We start from the raw sequence: 20,879 nt of genomic DNA, 5'->3' as shown, positions 1-20,879 counted from the left end.
CTTAAATGTTTGTTGAATTAAATTCAACTGAATTTATGATATGTGAGACATAGCTCAGAGCTATGTTAGGATTCATTCCAGAGGATAGAAAAAAAGTGGTCCTATCATGCTTTTAATTTATGGGGAAATTGAGCATAAGCTACTTTAGAAATGAAGAACTGTAAAAATCAAGCACCATATATTATTAATCAAGATAAGAGATCTGCTATGTCATCAACATAGCTATTGCCTCCATTAATGTAAATGACAATTCTTCTACACTATAATCACAAATTTTAATGGACAAAAATAATCACTCATCTGGTGTAAAACCATCTGTTGATAGAGAATGAAATCGGATGGTTGGATTGATATCCAGTCAGTCTCTCACTCGGGCATGGGAGAGTTAGGTTAGAGCCTATCAGAAACTTCTGCGTTTTTGAAAATAGTCTACAAGAACCCAGAGTTACCATGACAAGATCAGTATGCTACAATAAAGCTTCTGAGTTTAAAAGAAAATATTTCATTTAAAACATGCAAAAAAGGAAGGCTATTTAAGCCTTGAAAATATTGTATTGCTTGAAAAGTTTTCCCCCAATGTGGCAGTGGCTTTCATTACAGAAAGGTAATTGGAAGGAAATGCCCAGGAGATTTCACATTTCTATGGTCACAATATAAAAGGTTAAAAAAGCCAGAGAGATTGGGAAGAATAATCAGCAGCAGGAATGAAGGATTTTATGGGAGGTTTTGACAGACATTTTTATCCTTTTGGAACATAATTACTTAATATCAGAGAAATGGAAGCCTTGCTGAATGGGATTATATTGAAAATAAAAAATAAATAAAAAGTTCCCATTCAGGTTTTTCACAGGTTTGTCATCTTAGATCAGAATGAGAAGCAAAATAGTTACTCCATTCATTAAACCACGAATCCAATTTAAACTCTGAATTCAAAGTCCCTTCTTGCCTTGACTGGGCTTTATTTTTACACTTTGGTTCTCATCTGTGATCTGCCCTTGTTTTCCAGGTCAGGTAAAGTGTTCCTAATACCATCTGTTCTCCCAAACAGCCCTCAGGATTCTATCACTGCAGAATTCTTGTCAGTGGGATACCCTTTAGTATAGTATGAGTTTTGTGGTTTAGCTAGTTTGTCTGGATGCAGAGAAGAGTTCTTTTCCACTCTTTTAATGGAGAAAAGAGAATAACAAAACTATGTTCTTGCAAATGAGAAAAATAAGGCAAGGGAAACTTTGGGGTTTTGATCTTTTTTTTCCAACTCTACTTGTTTATTATTACATTTATTAACTATGGCTCTGGTCACTAAGCAAGTCTCAACCTCTTTAAGCCTCACTTGTTTCATCTGTAAATGGACTGACTGACTGGCCTCTAATGAATGCCCTTCTCAGAACTAATAGCTATGACTCTTTGATTCTATGACTAATATAGTAAAATTAGCAAGCACAGATCATAGATTTAGAGCTAGAAAGGATATCAGGTACCATCTAGTCCAAACTCCTGGAGGCCCAGGGAGTATTTGAATTCAGATTCATTAACTTTAGGACCAATCTCTTATTGGCCAACCAATCTGACCAATGGCATGTAATAGAACAATGAAAATATGCTTTTTCATCTCCTTCTGCCTGTATATGTCTTTTCTCATCAGACTTTGTCCTCTTTGTAAATGAATCTAATTTAATTTGTGATCAGCAACTAAATTCTCACCTTCTGATTATTATAATGTAAATTATATTTGTCCTGTACTCTCAAAACCATTTCAGTGTGCATATCCCCATTTATTAACCTTAAAATTCTCTAATTCAAATACCTGGCAAATATTTTATTCTCTATTTGCTCCAATATTCCGGTCTATTATGTTAGAATGAGCAAGTGCTATCTCATAACTCTTGAGTCAGACTTAATTTCAATAACTGCTTCTCTTAAAAGTATGAGTAGACCTATGTCCTAGACAAGTGAACTGTCAATGCAGATTTAATTCAGCAGTTGCTTTTCTAAAAAGCAAACATATGTCCTTAACAAATGAATTGACTTTCTTAAATGGAAACATACCTTTATCAAACTATAAGGGCCTTAAGATTAAGAATCATGTCTTCAGGGGCAGCTGGGTAGCTCAGTGGATTGAGAGCCAGGCCTAGAGACGGGATGTCCTAGGTTCAAATCCGGCCTCAGACACTTCCCAGCTGTGTGACTCTGGGCAAGTCACTTGACCCCCGTTGCCTACCCTTACCAATCTTCCACTTATAAGTCAATACACAGAAGTTAAGGGTTTAAAAATTTAAAAAAAAAAAAGAATCATGTCTTCTATGACTGTGTTCTCCTACATGGAACAATGTTATCTACATAGAAAAGGCTCAAAATGTTTATTGGCGTATTAATTATATTTTAGTGGGTACTGAGGATCTCTTGATTCTCTGTGAGCTCATAAGTAGGAATAATCCTTTCTATATCATAGGCAGTGTAAATAAAATGAATATCTAAAAAAATAAAAAATAAAATGAATATCTGAAACCTTATGAGCCTGTGTATATGAGGGAAGCTGGTAGTACCAATAAGGGAGTACTATATACTAAATTTCTCAATTTCATTTGAATAGATACAGTGAACCAAATAAGTGAAAGTTTTCCCCAAAGTAGACTCAGGCTACTCATGTTAAGCAAGAAGGAATATATATTTTGTTATAATATGTTAAATTCTCTCTTAACTGATCCATTTTCCCCCTTAAATAAGATACTGCTCTCTAAATCACTGATAATGAGAATCTTTTCAGCCCATGTGGCTCTCAGGTACATAATATAAAGGACTGAAAACAAATTCATTAAACTTCTAGGCTTTTGTATATCCACATCCAGCTACCTCATAGTCACAAGAAAATTGATGCCTAAATTTTCAGATAAAGAAATAAAAACTATCAATAATCATATGAGAAAGTGTTCTAAATCTCTAATAATTAGAGAAATGCAAATCAAAACAACTCTGAGGTATCACCTCACACCTAGCAGATTGGCTAAAATGATAGCAGGGGAGAATAATGAATGTTGGAGGGTATGTGACAAAACTGGGACATTAATGCATTGCTGCTGGAGTTGTGAACTGATCCAACCATTCTGGATGGCAATTTGGAATTATGCCCAAAGAGCACTAAAAGAATGCCTGCCCTTTGATCCAGCCATACCATTGCTGGATTTGTACCCCAAAAAGATCATAGATAAAAAGACTTGTACAAAAATATTTATAGCTACTGTGCTCTTTGTGGTGGCAAAAAAACTGGAAAACAAGGGAATGGCTGAAAAAATTGTGGTATATGCTGGTGATGGATACTATTATGCTCAAAGGAATAATTTAGAGGAATTCCATGTGAACTGGAAAGACCTCCAGGAATTGATGCAGAGTGAAAGGAGCAGAGCCAAAAGTACATTGTACACAAAGACTGATACACTGTGGTAAAACTGAATGTAATGGACTTCTGTACTAGCAGCAGTACAATGACCCAGGACAATTCTGAGGAATTTATGGAAAAGAACACTAACCCCATTCAGAGAAAGAACTACAGAAGTGGAAATGCAGAAGAAAAACAACTGCTTGAACACATAGGTTGATGTGGACATGATTGGGGATGTAGACTTGAAAGGACTACACCAATGTAACTATCAATAATATGTAAATAAGTCTTGATTGGTGACACATATTAAAACCAATGAAAATGTGCATCAGGTATGGGGGGAGGTTTTTGGGGAGATGAAGGGGAAAGTAAGAACATGAATCATGTAACCATGAAAATTTTTTCTAAAAAAATTAAAAAATTAAAAAAATAAAGATGAGGAAATTGATGTTCAAAAAAAAACAAAATTGATGACTATTATTTCACAAAATAATATGGAGTATACTCAGATAAATTTCTTGAAATTAAAAAGTACCATTCTCCTGTTCTCAGTATCTAATACATCTGGAAATTCCACCACATACCTGTAATTGTGCCCCTTGTTCATATTTCTTTGCTCTAGTAAAGTCTTTAAAATTCATTTCTTATAACTTTGTTTACTGGGTTCAGACTCCTCAGTGAGGCAAATATTCTACCATGATAGATAGATAGATACACAAAATGAATCAGTCACACATTTATTAAGCACTTAATATTTTCCTGGAACTGTACTAAGCACTGAGGATATAATTATAAGGAGGGAAAATCCCTTCCCTCAAAGAATTAATATTCTAATGAAGATAACATTTGTGTAAATAGGTGTTTATAAGATTCATATAGAATAAATGCAAACTAATTTTAAAATATTACACACTTTAAGATAGGAAATATTTTTACTTTATTCCTGCTGTGTAAAGTGATGTGATTTTCTGATGTGCTTTCTAAAGAGTTAATAGGTAAGGAAAGATGTTTTGAGAAAAACATGCATTGTCTAATTTGATAGAAGAAACAAGTAATTAGTGTAGTAAGCCTTTAATGGAAACAAGAATACAAACAAACATTAAAGATGGAGTTTACCTAGATTCTTCCAACATAAATGCTTATGTGACATTAAAATACACACATTTACTTTTTAACAAATAGAGGTTCCTAGGGTTCAAAAAGAATTCAAGTTGAAACCATTTTTCTTCCATTAATTGGAAAATATGCTGTGGCTGATATCCTACTTATTACATCTTTTTTAATGAATATTGCATTTCTAAGCATATGCTATGTACAAAGCACTGTGCTATGTGTCCAGGATACAAACAGAAAAATTCTGATAGTCTCTGATCTCAAAGAAAATCACATTCTAATGGAAGAGAAGAGACTACTCATATGGACGATTTCAAATGCTAGTCACATGTTGTTTAGAGTTCAGTGTCAAAGCAGCTGGTAATGCTTTTTCTTTTTTTTAAGTAATTAGTTTGTCTGTTTGTTACATTAAAATACCCAGTTCATTCCCTTCATCCCTTAGAGAAGGAATAATTTGACAAAAAATATATAGATAGATAGATAGAATAACATACTTATTAAAGAATATTTACATAATATATATTATACATGTCTATAACATATAATACTTTAAAAACTCATAAAATATTTCTACTTATCGGTTCTTTCTTTGGAGGTGACATACACAAGTCATTCTTCAAACAATATTTCTGTTGCTGTATTGAATATTTTTTAAAACACAGAAAGACTTGCTTAACAATTCTTGAACCTCCCTACTTGAAGAGTTAGGTAGTAAATATTTAGTTGTAGGAAAAGATAGACCAATAAAAGTAGATATCACATTTACCTCGAATATGATCAGCACATAGACTCCTGCCAAAATGATTGATGCAATGGTTACTTGGGTCTCTATATTTGCATGGAGATATTGATGAGTCATTGAAAGGGGAATCACTCGGTTTTCCTGGAGGAAGGCTTGAATATTTACCGAAATGGTCTCTCTGCAGGAAAAAAAAAACAACATCTTATTGTATGATCAGTTGTGAATGCTATTATCAACAAGGCAAGTATCCAAGACAAACTCTAAGGAACTCATGACCAAAAAAAAAAGACAGTGGCTACCATAAAAGAACATAAATAATCCAAATGCAAATTGAAACCTATTATTCTTTACTCTATTTCCTACATGAATTATTCTCTGGTGTAATCAATATGTGCTTTCTTTTACAACACTACAAACATGGGAATATGTATTATATGACAAAATATGTGCAATCTATGTCATGTCGCCTGCTGGCTTATGGAGGAGAGGAGTAATGGGAGGGAAGAAGAAAATATGGATTGGAAAATGTCAGAAAACAAATATTTAAAAATTGATTTAACATGTAATCTGGAAAAAATAATAATTTATCATAACAAAAAAACGTGTTATACAGTTTTTGAAAGAGAAAAATATAGGATAACAATTATCTTCCTCTCTGATTCCATCTATTATAACACTAAATTATTTTATGAGTATGTACAATCAATTCCCCTTTTTTCCTCATTAGTGTCATGCCTTCAATGAATGATTGCTAATAAAATGGAAATAGATAAAAAATCATAGGCTCTCTCAAGATCAAGAATTGGAAGATCTAATATAACCCCTTCACTTTATAGATGAGGTAACCACATCCTAGAAAAAAATATATGATTAATTCCAAATTATAGAGATAATAATTGGGTGAGTTAGGATTCATACTCAAGTTCTCTAACTCCAAAAGCAGTATATCATTGGGGGGTGGGGGGGTGGGGAATGATTTGACTTCCATGGTTTCTCCCAAGCCTTTCTGATAGTGAATGATAAAAAACCTTTCTGATAGTGAATGATAGTAAAAAAAAAAAAACAGTGAGGATTTAACTGTATGCTAAATTTGTTGTTCAATTGTTGCAATTGTGTCCAATTCTTCATGACTCTTTTTGGGGTTTTCTTGGCAGAGTTACTGGAGTATTTGTCATTTCCTTCTCTAGCTCATTTTGCAGATGAGGAACCTGAAGCCAACAGGGTTAACTTGTCCAGAGTCCCACAATTAAGAAATGTCTGAGGCTAGATTTGCACTCTGGAAGATGAATCTTCCTGATTTCAGACATGGCACTCTTCCCACTGCCCCAGTTGACTGCCCTGTGTACTAATGTACATTTCCTCAAACCAGAATATTTACCAAGATTTTCACAGAATTAAATAATTTTAGAGTTGGGAGGTACCTCAAGGACTTTCCATTCTAATCCATACACAAAAGGAATCTTTACTATGATAAACCTGATAAGTGGTTATCTAACCTTTGTTTAAAGATCTTTAAGAACAGGGAATAATTTTGAGGCAGCTCTCCCTAAATTTTGCACAGAAGGAAGTTTCTCCTTACATCAAACTTAAATTTGCTTCTGAAACTTTCCCCTACTGTCCTTGGTTCTGTGTCAAGGGTCCAATAGGACAAACTAATCTCTCTTTCAACTACCTAAAAGTTCTAATAGTTCTCATATCCTCTTTGATTCTTCTCTTCTCTAGGCTAAACCTGTCCAGTTTCTATAGATGGGAGAGTCTGCTCTATAGTCCTCATATGACATGGACTCAATGCCCTCTACCATCCTGATTGTCCTTCTCTGGACACTAATCAACTTATCAATTTTTTTCTTAAGCCATGATGCCCAGAACTAAAAACAATACTGCAAATGATGTCTTATGGGCTTGGAGAACAGAATTATTATCACCAAATTATGAAAATTGTTCATCTTCCCATGCAACCTTTGGTCATATTAGTTTTTTTGCATGATATATCACACTACTGATTCATATTGAGCTTGAAGTCCACTAAAAAGCCTCAGGTGTCTTCCACAATGGTTGTTGTCTTATGTCTCCCCCATTTGTGCTTGTGAAGTCGCTTTCTCTATTCCGAAGTAAAATTTAACATTTGTCCCTATTGAATCTCATCTTATTAGATTCAGTCATTTGTTTCAGCTGGTCAATTATGTGATGAAGAGATTCTGAAATGAACTCCGGTAAGAAGAAAAGTAATGGAGTTTAAGGAGGAAATACTTAAAGTGTTTCCTTTTTAAGAGAATTTTCTACAATATAGAATTCCTCAAAAACAAAATTGTCTCATTTTTATTAGAAAGATTCAGAATTAAAATGAAATCTGAGTGTTGAAAAAGATGGAAATAATTTTCCTAAAGCTCAGTTCTTGGATTCATTCCATGATGATAATTTGCATATTCATCATGACTTCCCTCGAGCTTCCAGTCATCAATGCACATTATGTTTCACGATGACAGATATTATATACTTAAACATTTCAGTAATCTGTGATTTCATTAAGGTGGGTACTCTCTTCATCAATACAGATTGCAGTGCCCAGAAACTATAACAAATAATCTTTGAGAGTTGTTGTGAATAAGCCATTTATCACCTCCTGGAGAAATTGGAGATGAGTCTTTTTGAATTTAGCTAGGCTAATCTTCAGATAATGGACATATAATGACAGATAATAGACATTGCTTTTCTTCCTTCCTCTAACCTGTTGCTTGCCTCCAAGAGAAACATCTACCCTGAAGTCCAAAATCCTGATTTGTGATTCCCTCCTTGAAGCAACATTTTAGGAGATATCTCAGCCATACGTTACACCTCACTCAGGCCAGGGACCCATTTTATGTATTTCTCAACCCTTTCCTACTACTGTTCATTTCTCATATATGTTTTGTCTTCCTCCATTAGAATGTAAATTTCTTGAGGATATAGACTAATTTACTTGGATTTGTATCATTATGGATTAGCAGGGTATTTTTCACATAGTAAATACTTAATAAATGCTTTATCCAGCTATCATATTTTACTAGTTTATTGAAGGAGGAAGCTGGTAAATTCTACCAAAGCTTATGCGCTACTGGCATGACCTTCAAGAATTAAAGGTAATACTCACCAGAAAAAAAGCATCTGAATTAGAGTTACTGGGAAAGTGATTAATTTTTCAAGGGACACATAGGTAGCAAGACTATAACAACTTATGACAGGAAGAACACTTATCCTTCCCTATCTTACCTATCTTACACTTTGATATGCAATAGGTCCCTCTTGTTTTTCTAAATTCTCATTCATCTAAGAACCAACCTGGTAATTATCTCAAAAGTTCTGGAAGTAATAGCTCTTTCATTTCTTCTAGAATCTAAAAAGATGGTCCAGTTATAGATGACCTGAAAAAGAGGTTATAATCATCATTCAGTGAAACATATTATGGGGTTATTCAGTTTACGAAGAATCTTTTTGTCAGTGTGTCTTCTGCAAAGGCAGGAAAAAGTAAATTGTCATGCGAAATTTTGGTGAAGATATAAAAGACTTATCAAGGTTTATCAACACCAGACCACACATAGCCAAATGATAATTACAGGGCCATGCATGTCATTCCTATGAGTTTAAGTTGTCTGGATAGTTGATTCTGTGACTATTTCTAAAACCTATATAAATAACAACAAATGTGTTTATAAGTAACTTGCCATCATCAAGTAACTCAGGAGTCAATATGAGTCTAAGTCATAATATGTAGGTACAGTTGAACTAACCAAATAAAGGAACGAGAAACTCTTCTATATAGCTACTCCCATAGTTAGGACAAAATGTACTGAACTAGAAAGAAGTCAATATTCTAGAGCAGTGATGGGCAAACTACAGCCTGTGGGCCAGATGTAGTCCCTAAAATGTTCTTTCTGGACTAACGACATTATTCCTAAAATGACGAATACAATGAGTAGGACACAATATAATGAAACTTTGAAAGAGTCGCCTTAGAAATAGACTGACAGATGAGCATTTCCTTTCCTTTGGCCCCCTCTTTAAAAAGTTTGCCCATCACTGTTCTAGAGTCAAAGGATCTTGTTTCAAATCCTAATTCTGTCTTGAAAGTTACAATACCTCTAAGGCATCAGTTTCTTCATTTATAAAACAAGAGAGTTGGACTATGTAACCTCTAAGGTCCCTCCTAATTCTAAAACTATGGTCCTGGTGGGGTGTGATTTATTGGCAAGGATGCAGAAAGTTTTTTGAACCAGCATGTTATATAACTGTATATAGCTTTTGCAAATATAAAAGGTGGATAAATAGATAATGAAAGGTTTATAGAAGATTTTACTTAATTGAGGAAGAGTTCATCAAGAATACTACTTTTTATTCCCAAAATACAGATTCTCCAATCAACATAAGCTAAACCAGGACTTGCCTATTCATTCTTTTATCTCAGTGAACCCCTTTCCCCACAATTTCTTTCGATGATACTCAGGTACCCAGGTACTCATTTAGATGATATGATAATGGCTGTGTGGCTATATTCGAATTTTGATAGTCCACTGGGTCCAAGTAGGTCAAATTTTATTTGTAATGAACCTATACTCCTTTGCCCTAAATGCACAAAAGATGGTCTGACCTATGACTTTTCTGACCTGACACTCAACAAGCTGTCTCAGTTTCATGTTAACATATTCCTTTAAACACCCACACTGCCACTTCTTGAGATCACTGCTTATTTTTTGTTTTTAACCCCGACTGCCCAAAATGAAAGATGCCTGATGTGAAGCCTACACTATCATCAGAGTGGAAAGCTCTAATATTGAAACCTGATTGGCTCATAACCCAATTCTTTGATAGATTGTTTTATAACATAACTGGGAAAGTCTGCCTTCCTAATCTTACTTGAGAGACCCCATCAAAGAAATAGGATTAAGATACTCTATGATGATCTTTTGGTACCTTGAGTTAAGCAAAGGTTCTATTTCATAAAAATACTGACCTACTGGATTTATAGCTGGGACCTCAGAGATCTTCTAATCTAACAAACACCTACTCATTTTGAAGGGCCCTGAGGTCCTACAAAGTTAAACAACTAGGCAAAGGTCACACAAATAGAAGATAGCAAAAATAAAATTTTAACTCGGGCTCTCTGACTTTAAATTTAATTCACTTTTCACTATACCATGCTGCCTTATTCAGAACTGTACCTTTTGCTGATTCATTCTAACTTCAGAGAGTATGAATATTCACCTACCCCTTTTATGTGTCAGCCTACTTGTTTAGAGGATTCCCAAGCAAGAAAAATGTCAGAGAAGACTCTCCCCAGTGGCAGAGAATTCCAGATCAGGCTCTATCATGGAAGATCTTATCTGTCAGCTATCTAAGTAAACATGCTGCCATTTAACCATTATTGGGCACAGACACTGTACAACAAAATATCATAGTATATTTGGAACCCTGGGGCTGGGGGTGATTATGGACAAAGGAAACACATTCCTGTTGAGTATATTTACTAAGAAATTGCTTTGGTCAACCAAGGAGTGGGTGTGGACACTTTTCTTGGTTCAAACCCAAATATTAAGTAAATGTTCTATAGAAACTTTTAAATTTTATTATATCATTTTGTCAAATATATTTTATATTACATGTAGAATTGTTTTTTAAATTTTATAGATTTGTAGAAATCTCAGTAGGTTAGAAATGGAATTCAAAATATTCTTACTCTAAAGCAGGGGTCAGCAACCTTTTTGGCCGTGAGAGTCATAAACACCACATTTTTTAAAATGAAATTTCATGAGAGCCGTACAGTGCTCACAGTACGCACTCCTGTAACAGTGCCTGAAAAAAAAATCGACTTTATGGCTCCTGCAGAAAGAGCCATATCTGGCCCTCAAAAGAGCCAGATATGGCTCGGGAGCCATACATTGCCAACCCCTGCTCTAAAGGAATGAAAAGGAATATGATTTAAGAAATATGACCTATAGGTGTTCTTTTTTTAAAATCTTGTGCCAGAACACAAAAATAATTATTATATATTTCTTACTTCAGCTTTGCTTTTCATGACATGATAAAACTCAGATCATTCTGTAAACACTAAGATACTGATATGTAAGCAACAATAGGCAAATAGAAGGTAAGCTTTTCTTAGTAATGCAATTGTATATGAACACAATTTAATTACAGCATGTGAATCCATTTACTACCTTTAAATAAAATCTAAGGTACCTCTAACAAGAATGACTACCATGGAGAAATACAAAATCTATGAAGTTCCTCTAAGTTTTCCAATGAAATCGTTCCTTGGGAAAAATTCATATAGCCATACATTCACAACAGCATAGAACTGAGGGTTCTGTATTTGTTTTACAAAGAACAATAGATTTTTTAAAATCATTTTCCAGGCATGAAAAAAGTCTCGGTGCCAATGTTTTGGTGGCCAATGTTGTCATCACTATATAACCCATAACAAAATCTTTTTAAAAATGAAACTTAATGTGATTTTAAAAAAGTGACTTAGACTTGAAAGAGATATGGCATCTTCTCAAACAATTATTTTCATATAGTCCATTACCTGCTGTTGGGGGCGCCTCCTTCGGAAGCCCAGCTCTTCTGACAGAGTAACCTCAACCACAATGTATTCTTCTGATTGAGGCCTATTGACCACACCAGCAATCAAGGACCCCGCCAGTTCTAACTTGAGCAGAGCAGAGTCACCGACATCAGTAAGATTCACAGCTGGTGACCTAGTGTTAAGGGGAAAATGTCCAGAAGAGCAGGATAGTAACAATACCATTTAACAAACTCAAGGACTTTACCAGCCTGGTATCAGTAGTAGGGGTTGAAGAAATAATGTTGATAAAATGGAATTGGGAGGAGGAGGATGTGATAAGATACTTTGTTTGGTATCCACAAAAGTATCTTTTAACTCTCCTCCCTGAAGGAAAGCCAGGAATGGCTTCCCTTCCCTGGGTCAGTACTAAAGGTTCTTGGAGACAAACTATATATACAAATATACAAATATATGCATATATATGGCAATTTATTTAGTTTGATAATATGGAAATAAGGGATTAATAAACAGAAAAAGCCTTAAACTAACATGGAACTAACCTTCCACCCACTTTCTACATCTGTCTCATGACAGAGCCTTCATTTCTTCCAGCTACACTAAACCTACAGTTACACTTATTAAAAAAAATCCCAAATGCTATCTGACTCTAAATCTACCTAAATCCTAATTTAATTAACTTAATTTGATAAAGAGATTCTCCAAGCATATATAAATTCAGTCAGCCAAGATGGCAGCTGCTAACTGACAATTCAGCCACCCTGGTATTGCCCAGAGACCAGACAAACATCTTCAGTCTTTCTCCTCCAAAACTGTTATCCAGCAAAGCAAATCTATCAGCTTCTTCTTAAAGATGACTTCTCTCAATCAGGAAAGTGGAAACGCTCTTCAGATGAGATTCAAAGGTGTCTCTTCCCTTCCACCAGCCAAGAGTAAAGTCACAGATGCTGGTCTCCACCAGGAGCCAGAGAAAGCCAGTTCACCCACCAAAGCCCAGTGAGTGAGTCAGTGAAAGATGCAAGTCAGACAGTGACCCAGTGAGAGGACCTCACCAACTGACATAATTTTTCTGTGTTCCTCCTTCTAAGTTCTGGTCTCATGCTCAGTCCTCTGCCTTGCCTGCAACCTCAGAGATCTCTTCATAAAATATCTTCTTTTAATCAATACTTAATCAATATCCTAACTTCCTCACTACAGGGTCAACCTCATTTTCTATTTCAGATAGCATCATGCAAGTACTTGATCTGATTTTTTAAAATCATTTTCCAGGTATGAAAAAAGTCTCGGTGCCAATGTTTTGGTGGCCAATGTTGTCATCACTATATAACCCATAACAAAATCTTTTTAAAGATGAAACTTAATGTGATTTTAGATGTGGCATCCTAGAAGAAACTTTTTCCAAACTATCCCCATTTTCCATGCTGTACCTCCTCAATTAGATTATAAAGTTGAAAAAATAAACTTTTTTATATCCCTACAGCTCAAAGTTGAGTGAGTACTGAGGATTTGGGTGGTGATAAAGAATGGACAAAAGAACAAATTAACTAAAACCTATAGTACCATCCTTAAGTAGTCAAACCTTTGTACAGTAAGAAATCAAAAGAACTAAAAATTAGAATTTTGCCACTGATTTTTTCTTGCTACCTAAATATGGTACTAGAGGTCTGCCTGCCAAACCACTAATTGACATCATGGCATTCTAGTCCAACAGGTAATGTGTATATAGAACTTGCAGGTTTACAAAACATCTTTTAAAATACCTCATTTTATCCCCACAACAGCTCTAGGTGATAGGCACTGTTGTTATCCCTAGAAGATAGTGGAGCAATCAGAGACTAAGTGATACACAGTAAGTATCTGAAGCTGAAATCAGGTCTTCCTGACTGCAGGTCCAGCATTCTATTCACAGTGCCACACAACTACATCTGTTTACAATGAGGTTGCTATACTAATATGCTGTTGTTCTGTTAGGGTTCAAAATGGGTGGCCTCCAGAGGAACACACGAGACAATGCAATCAAAGCAGGAGAAAGCTTTATTGCCAGTACACACTGGGGAAACTCAGCAAAGAGAGTCCCGAGGGGACATTCAGAATAAGGAATATATATATATATGTTTCTGGGATATAGGTGCCTTTGTCTTAGGGTTAGCTAATAGCTAGACAGAGGGAGTAGGGATGCTTCCAGGTGCCACAGGATATGATTCTTAATCTTCAAGGCTGTTCTGTCTAGGAATCTTCAATGATGTTTCATCTAGGGGCCCTGGGGCTTCCAGCCAGGAGTTGTCCCTGGGACTGTGAGTTAGAGAGAGAACTGCCCTGCTTGAGTCGGGCAAGACATTATCCAAAAAATCCCCTGCGTAATTGCTAAGTTTAGCTTTTTGGCTATAATATTCTTATAAGCTATAAGCTATATTTCTATAAGCTTTTTTGGCTAAAACAGTTCATAGGGTTGTAAGACCTTGATTCATAAATTATTTGTCCTTTAGTTAGAGAGAAGCATCCCCAAATACTTGGAATGAAGAAGGTATAGGATAGACCCATAAAAGGTGCCAAGTCATTGTTGTTCAGTTCTATCCAACTCTTGATAGTTGGTTCCATTTAGGTTTTCTTGGCACTAGAAACCTAGAAACTGGGGTAGTTTGTCATTTCTTTCTTTATCTCATTTTATATATGAGGAATTGTGGCAAATAAGGTTAAAACAATTGTCTGGGGTTATACAACTAGTAAGTGTCTGAGGCGAGATTTGAACTCAAGAAAATGAGTCTTCCTGACTTCAGCCCTGAAAACTTCATTGTACTACCCAGCAGTCCTGAGGATGAAGCTAAAGACCTCGTTAAATGAAGATTTTTTTTTCTGGCAGTCAGTTAAGCAGCTGACAGAGATCCTTCCTTTACTCCCTCAGTTCCCCTTATTCTTGGTGGCTTTTTTTTAAGAGAAAGCAGCTCTTTGAGAGACAAGATGGTAGTGGAGAAAGCCCAGGATTTAAGTCAGAAAAGTTGGATTCAGAACTCCCACTGGTTGGACTTGAAAATTTTGAAGGTTCCTTCTTCCTCTAGTATCCCTGCTTCTACTCCTCCACCTTCCCAACTGGACTTCCAGAAACTCAGCCTGGGAGGAGCTAGGATGCTTCCACCTGACTCCATATGCTCTTTAATCTAATGAAACTGGCCTCTCACTTTTTTTTGAACAAGACAACCCATCTCCTGACTTTAGGCATTTTCACTGTCTGTTCCTCATGCATAAGATGCTCTCCTTCCTAATCTCTAAGCCTGTATTCCCTGACTTTCTTAAAGTCCGACCTAAAATCTTACCTTCTATAGGAAACCTTTCCCAAATGTTCTTAATTTTAGTACCTTTCCTCTGTTTATCACTTTCTATATATTCCACCTGTAGCTCCATTCTACATAGTTGTTTATTTGTTGTTTTCCCCATTAGAAAGCAAGCTCCTCAAGGACAAGCACTTTTTGTCTTTCTTTGTTTTGCTATCACTTAACACTGTGCCCCGCACAAATTAAGTGCTTAATAAATGTTTATTTATTTTGTTTATTGACTGAACTAACTGCAACTATACTTCTTCACCTTTAAACCAGCCATTCTCTGCCCTGATACTTCTAGGTTATCCACCTTTCACACCAGATCTCCAGAAATCATGCCCTGGAAAAGTTAATCTGCTCAGCTCTGAATTTTCTGGGAGCAGGCATCCAAATTTTCATTCTGACCATTCTCTTGCCTGCTATCTCATGCATATTCTGCCCCACCCAACCTCAATATAATAAATCCCAGCTGGCCATGGTCAATAGAATCTGTTGTTCTATTCACCATCTCCACAATGTACTTTCTAGATCCAAATATTCTTTCATGTGATAAGTTCCATTCCTCCACCCCATCCTCCCCCCACCCCATTAAAATATAAAAGTCCTGGAAGGATTTTTTCCCATTTAATAAGGACTTCACATGTGTTAGGCACATAGTAAGCACTTAATAAGCTTTATAATTCATTTATCTAACCATGTTAAGGTATGTCTTAATGAGCCATAGAATAGGTATTGAATTGTAATCAAATTTTATTTTTTCCAAATTCCCTCACATCTAGTTCAGTAAATACTTGTAGTGAATGACTAACTAACTGATTGAGAGCAAGGAAATATGTAACATCTTCTTCAATTCTCAAATTCACAGGGTTTTGAAGGGAAAGGAGGAAACCACATAGAACAATGTTATTGTATAAAATATAAAAAAAATTAGAAACAATCATGCACTTTAAAAAATAAATCCTGTTGAAGCAAATTAATATATCCATTTTCCTCTATTAAAGAAGACCTTCAATTCAAGACAGAACACTCTCCCTACTTCCCATAATTTTATAAGGGCTTAGAGTATAAAGGAAGGGAAAAAGGATGGGAAATAACTTAATGTGTTTTCTTTTTTCTTTTTACATATTCACAACCAAATATTGAATTTTAAATGATGGCTGAAAATAAACCCTGCCTTTAAAAAAGAAAGGCATTAATTAACCTGCCTATTGAGATCTGCTGACCTCTTTCCTTAGCCTAAGAGCCTATAGCTCCTCTGACAGATGCTTCCTTACAGCCAATACAGCCAGCAATTTCTCAACAATGAGCTTCAGGTGCAGATAATTGTGGTGGTTTCCTTTTATACAATACTTCTCAAATAAATCCCACAATTACTGAGATAAAACACTGAGACCAGAACAAAAGGAAACATGAAATTTCTGTGGGGTGGGGGAAAGTTATTTTGTTGTTCTCCAGGTCAATTTTTCATGAAGAAACTTTTCCCCCATCAAAGCAAAATTACTTATTACTACATCTTCCATGAGGTGCCCACAGTGCCATCAATTGTAGATCAAAGTTGTAAATTAAAATCATCTCTGACCTTGACCAAAGGCTAACAAAAGAAACAGCAAGATTGCTATTTCACTAAGAAACAATGAGCACAAGAATATTTACTGCCCTTTCATGACCAGTACTGAAAAACAGAATTTCTGCTAAATTCTGCTATTTTTTTCTAATAAGCAGTTATATCATCTACCTTATTTCCTTGGAAGTTAATATTTCCCATATTCATCATAGATCACCTTTAAAGTAAGTCCTGAATTACTCAGAGTAAAGATAGGAAAGTCTTCAGTGCAGACAATACTGATTAAAGAAAGGGGAAAAGTGGAACAGAGCACTGAATAATAATTTTTTGTTCCTTCTGGTAAATGTTTTTTCTTTCATTCTGCCTCTGTCTCTGTCTCTGTCTCTGTCTCTCTGTCTCTGTCTCTCTGCCTCTCTCTCACTCTCTCTCTCTCTCTCTCTCTCTCTCTCTCTCTCTCACACACACACACACACACACACACACACACACACACACACACACACACACACCTCAGACACCATCATTCTATGCTTTATCCAGCCCACTTAGCTATCAGTCTTAGACTCTTTATCTGTCTTTACTCCCTTTCATTTTCTATTCACTACCTGCCTACCTTATTCAAATTTCCAAAATACTGTAAAGTGGAAAATATTTTCTATAAGATCCACCTAATCTCTCCTCTTGCTTCTAAGTAAAACTCACTTAAACCATCCCAAGTAGATGACTTAATACTAGATTTATGAAGAAAATCAAAAAAGGTGGGTAATTTTCACAAAATTCTTTATAGCAGAGTGACACATTGCAAAACTATGATGGATACTGCAGTGGTTTCTTTAACTAACCTTATGATCATTGAACTGTTGATTCATTCAAAGAATTATTATTGATTCAACAATTTAATTTTCATAAATCTCAAAAAGAAATTATAACCAAAACCTAATAGCAACAGACTGTTCCTGATTCTTGATTTGTTTTCTTTTAAATTTTTTTGAGATTGGGTCTTCTCATCTCAGTCAAGCTGGAAGTGCAGAGACCACTTACACACCCAATCTCCATATTGATTGGCATGGGAGCTTCATCCTGATCTGTTTTCCCATCCTAGGCTGGTTCACCTGTCCAGGCAAGCCTCTGAGTCTATAAGTTTCATTATATTGGCAACAGATTAAGAAACTCAATTGGCTTTTAGTCCTCTTATAGACTGGAACTCCCAAACAAGTAAAGTTTTCTAAATTCTCTTAGACTCTTTCAGCCTCTATCACCAGTAGCTTCTGTACCACAAACTCTTGTACAATCCTCAGGCTTGTGTCTTAGCACAGCTTCTCCAACTGGATAGATAGCTGAATGGTGGTGGAGGTAAAGCATGGTTGCCATCAAATTCCGTACATCATCAACATCTCCATTGTTTATTTTTTAATTCCATCTCTTGGTTTTCCATTTTGCCACACTTTAGAGGAACCATAAACAGCTTTAGCATTGAAAATTTGACTTCAATTTCCCTGATGAAGGCTTTTCTGCTAAGAATATTCTGGACAAGAAAATTAATGAAGTTTCTTCTAATGATGGTAAAGATACCTTCTATGTTGCTAACTTTGGTAGCATCCTAAAGAAATATCTGAGATGATACAAAACTCTTCCTTTAATAACTTCTTTTTAGGCTGTTAATATAATGACACAGGGCAGCTAGGTGACACAGTGAATACAGAACCAGGCCTAGAGATGGGAGGTCCTTGGTTTCAAATCTGTCCTCAGACACTTCTTAAGTATGTTACCCTGAACAAGTCACTTAATCCCATTTGCCCAGCCCAGAGACCTTTCTAAGATAAAAGGTAAAAGTTTAAATAAATAAATGTAATGATGGCAGAACTATAGGGAAGACATTTGCTGCTATAAAAGTGAGACTGGATTTGCTAGCAAGCCTGAAACACAACCAGTATAGAGTCTTAGTGTGCCCTCAAAGAGGGCAATCTATGCAAATCCATGCAAACAAGTGTAACAATTTAAGTATAATGCCAACAAGGGAGTACAAATGATGACCTTTGATACTGAAGTACAGTTAATGAAAGTTGCCAGAGTTTGTCTGAAGAGCCAGGACAGCTAGGTAGCACAGTGGCTAGAGTTCCATGCCAGGAGATGGGAGGTCCTAGATTCAGATCTGGCTTTAGATGCTTCCCAGCTGTGTGACCTTGGGCAAGTTACTTAAATCTCATTTGCCTAGAAAGAAAGAAATAAAAGGAAGGCCAGTGCAGGACCATTTTAATAAGTCATGGAGTAAAATAAGATGGCTTCAGAGTTTATCCAAAGACAAAACTAGTTTTGAAGATTGCCACTGATTGATTATTCCAAACTTATCTATTCTATGTGTTAAATTTGGCATCACTCTCGAAACAAGTAGTTTGCTCCTTGAAAGGGCAAAAGAATTGGATGTTGGTGTTATATGAGTCAGTTTCCATGTGAGAAGTGGTTGTATTGATACAGAAACTTTTGTCCAAGTCTTTGTCATGGAGGAATACTTTGGTTTCAACACTTATCTTCCTAATATCAGCAGTGGCTTTCCTGGTTCTGAAGACATAAAGTCTAAATTTGAAGAGATCTCAAGTCTAATCAATCCAGCACTGGAGAAGTCTTTTCCTTCAGACTCTAGAGTGAGAATAATAGCTTGGTCAGGCAGATAATAGATTCCATCAGTTTTCGTACTTGTAGTTAACATCATTGCCCCCTCCAAAAAAATAAATGTATTAAAGGAACCAACAATTTCTGTTCTGAAAACAAGGCAAATGATCAAATTTTATATACATATGTATAGTATACATATATTTATTTTTATATAAGGATATTTTCATTCTATTGTGTTTGATCATGTACATGTTAAACCTATCCTACAAAAAGACTTCACCAGATAAATACTATGCTCCTATTCTCTTATACTATAAAAGGATCAACATATGATGGCCTTGATCAAATTGTTGAATGCTATGATTTACCAGAAACACATGGATATCAGATGCTGTTTGAAAGAAGGGTGCTGGGGCACCTAAGTAGCTCAGTGGATAAAGAGCCAGGCCTAGAGTTCGGAGGACCTGGGTTTAAATCTGGCCTCAGACTTTTCCTAGCAATGTGACCCTGGGCAAGTCACTTAACCAAAATTGCATAGCCCTTTGTTAGTATATATTCTAAGTCAAAAGGTAAGGGTTTAAAAAAGAAAAAGAATAAATGACTGCTTATGCTACTGCTGCCACTTTTATTTTAAATGAATTCCATATTTTATGATGTCCAGGTCATCAAGGCGATGCATGGGATACATCCAGAACCAAGGTTTTCCATTAAAAGTAGCAGATCAGGATATCAATACTTTGCAATGTCTTTTGCTTGGGAAAGTGGAATGGAGCATCACTCAACTACCTGTACTTTGGCTAGAATTAATGTAGGAATACTATTTGTAACCATTCATTGCAAGTTTGGCTTGAATTAGTGCATATTGAGGGACTATTAACCTAATTTCTACTAGAGTTTTCAAATATGTTTTAAAACTAGGGTTAGCACAAAGTGCAACAATATAGAAGACTAAGAGATGGGGGGACACACTTATCTGTGTTCCTATGGAAAATGTTGGAATATTTGTTTTATATCAATTTATTCACTTTTCAAATATGCTACTAAAGATGGCCTCTTAGCTGCTAAGCAAGTATATTTATAACTTGTATGATGGTAGGCTGGGATAGAGCTTAGTGTTTAATTTTAAAATAAATGTATATTGAAATTTCTAAAAATGCTTTCTAGGGACAGCTAGGTGGCTCAGTGGATAGAGAGCCAGGCCTACAAATGGGAGGTCCTGAGTTTGAATCTGGCCTCAGATACTTTCTACCTGTATAATTCTGAGCAAGTCACTTAATCCCCATTCTGTAGCCCTTACTATTCTTCTGCCTTAGAACCCACACTTAGTATGGATTCTGAGAGAGGTTTTTTTAATGTTTTCTAAAGTCAAACATTGGTATGCCCATTTCTGACTCTTGATTTCTAAGGATAATTATTACCTCCGTGACCCTGAGAAATTACATAAAGAGTTTAGAGTAGATTATTTCATCTCTATGTTCCCTTCCGGTTGTATATCCTCTAATCTGATGTTTTTTGAGCCACATTTGGAGAGGATAGCATTGTATTTTTGCCATTATCTCCTAAGATTCCCATATTTTCCCTCCTACTCACTCCCATAACCC

At 35.7% G+C, this 20,879-nt stretch overlaps 1 protein-coding gene and 1 pseudogene across 1 annotated transcript in view; one reads left to right on the top strand and one right to left on the bottom strand.

Moving 5' to 3' along the window:
* OCA2 (OCA2 melanosomal transmembrane protein) overlaps positions 1-20,879 on the bottom strand; it is a 236,259-nt gene that overhangs the window by 99,382 nt on the left and 115,998 nt on the right. The window contains exons 6-8 of the mRNA XM_044669289.1: positions 11,791-11,954; positions 8,550-8,632; positions 5,256-5,409 (exon numbers count right to left, since the gene is read on the bottom strand). Of these exons, the coding sequence (XP_044525224.1) occupies positions 5,256-5,409; positions 8,550-8,632; positions 11,791-11,954 (401 nt within the window). The remainder of the gene's footprint in view (positions 1-5,255; positions 5,410-8,549; positions 8,633-11,790; positions 11,955-20,879) is intronic.
* LOC123239172 lies at positions 12,641-20,134 on the top strand (annotated as a pseudogene).

Source organism: Gracilinanus agilis, chromosome 3 (genome assembly GCF_016433145.1).
Source record: "Gracilinanus agilis isolate LMUSP501 chromosome 3, AgileGrace, whole genome shotgun sequence".
Lineage (NCBI taxonomy): Eukaryota > Metazoa > Chordata > Mammalia > Didelphimorphia > Didelphidae > Gracilinanus > Gracilinanus agilis.
The sequence above is the reverse complement of the archived record's forward strand: the minus strand, read 5'-3'. Positions and strand labels throughout refer to the sequence as shown.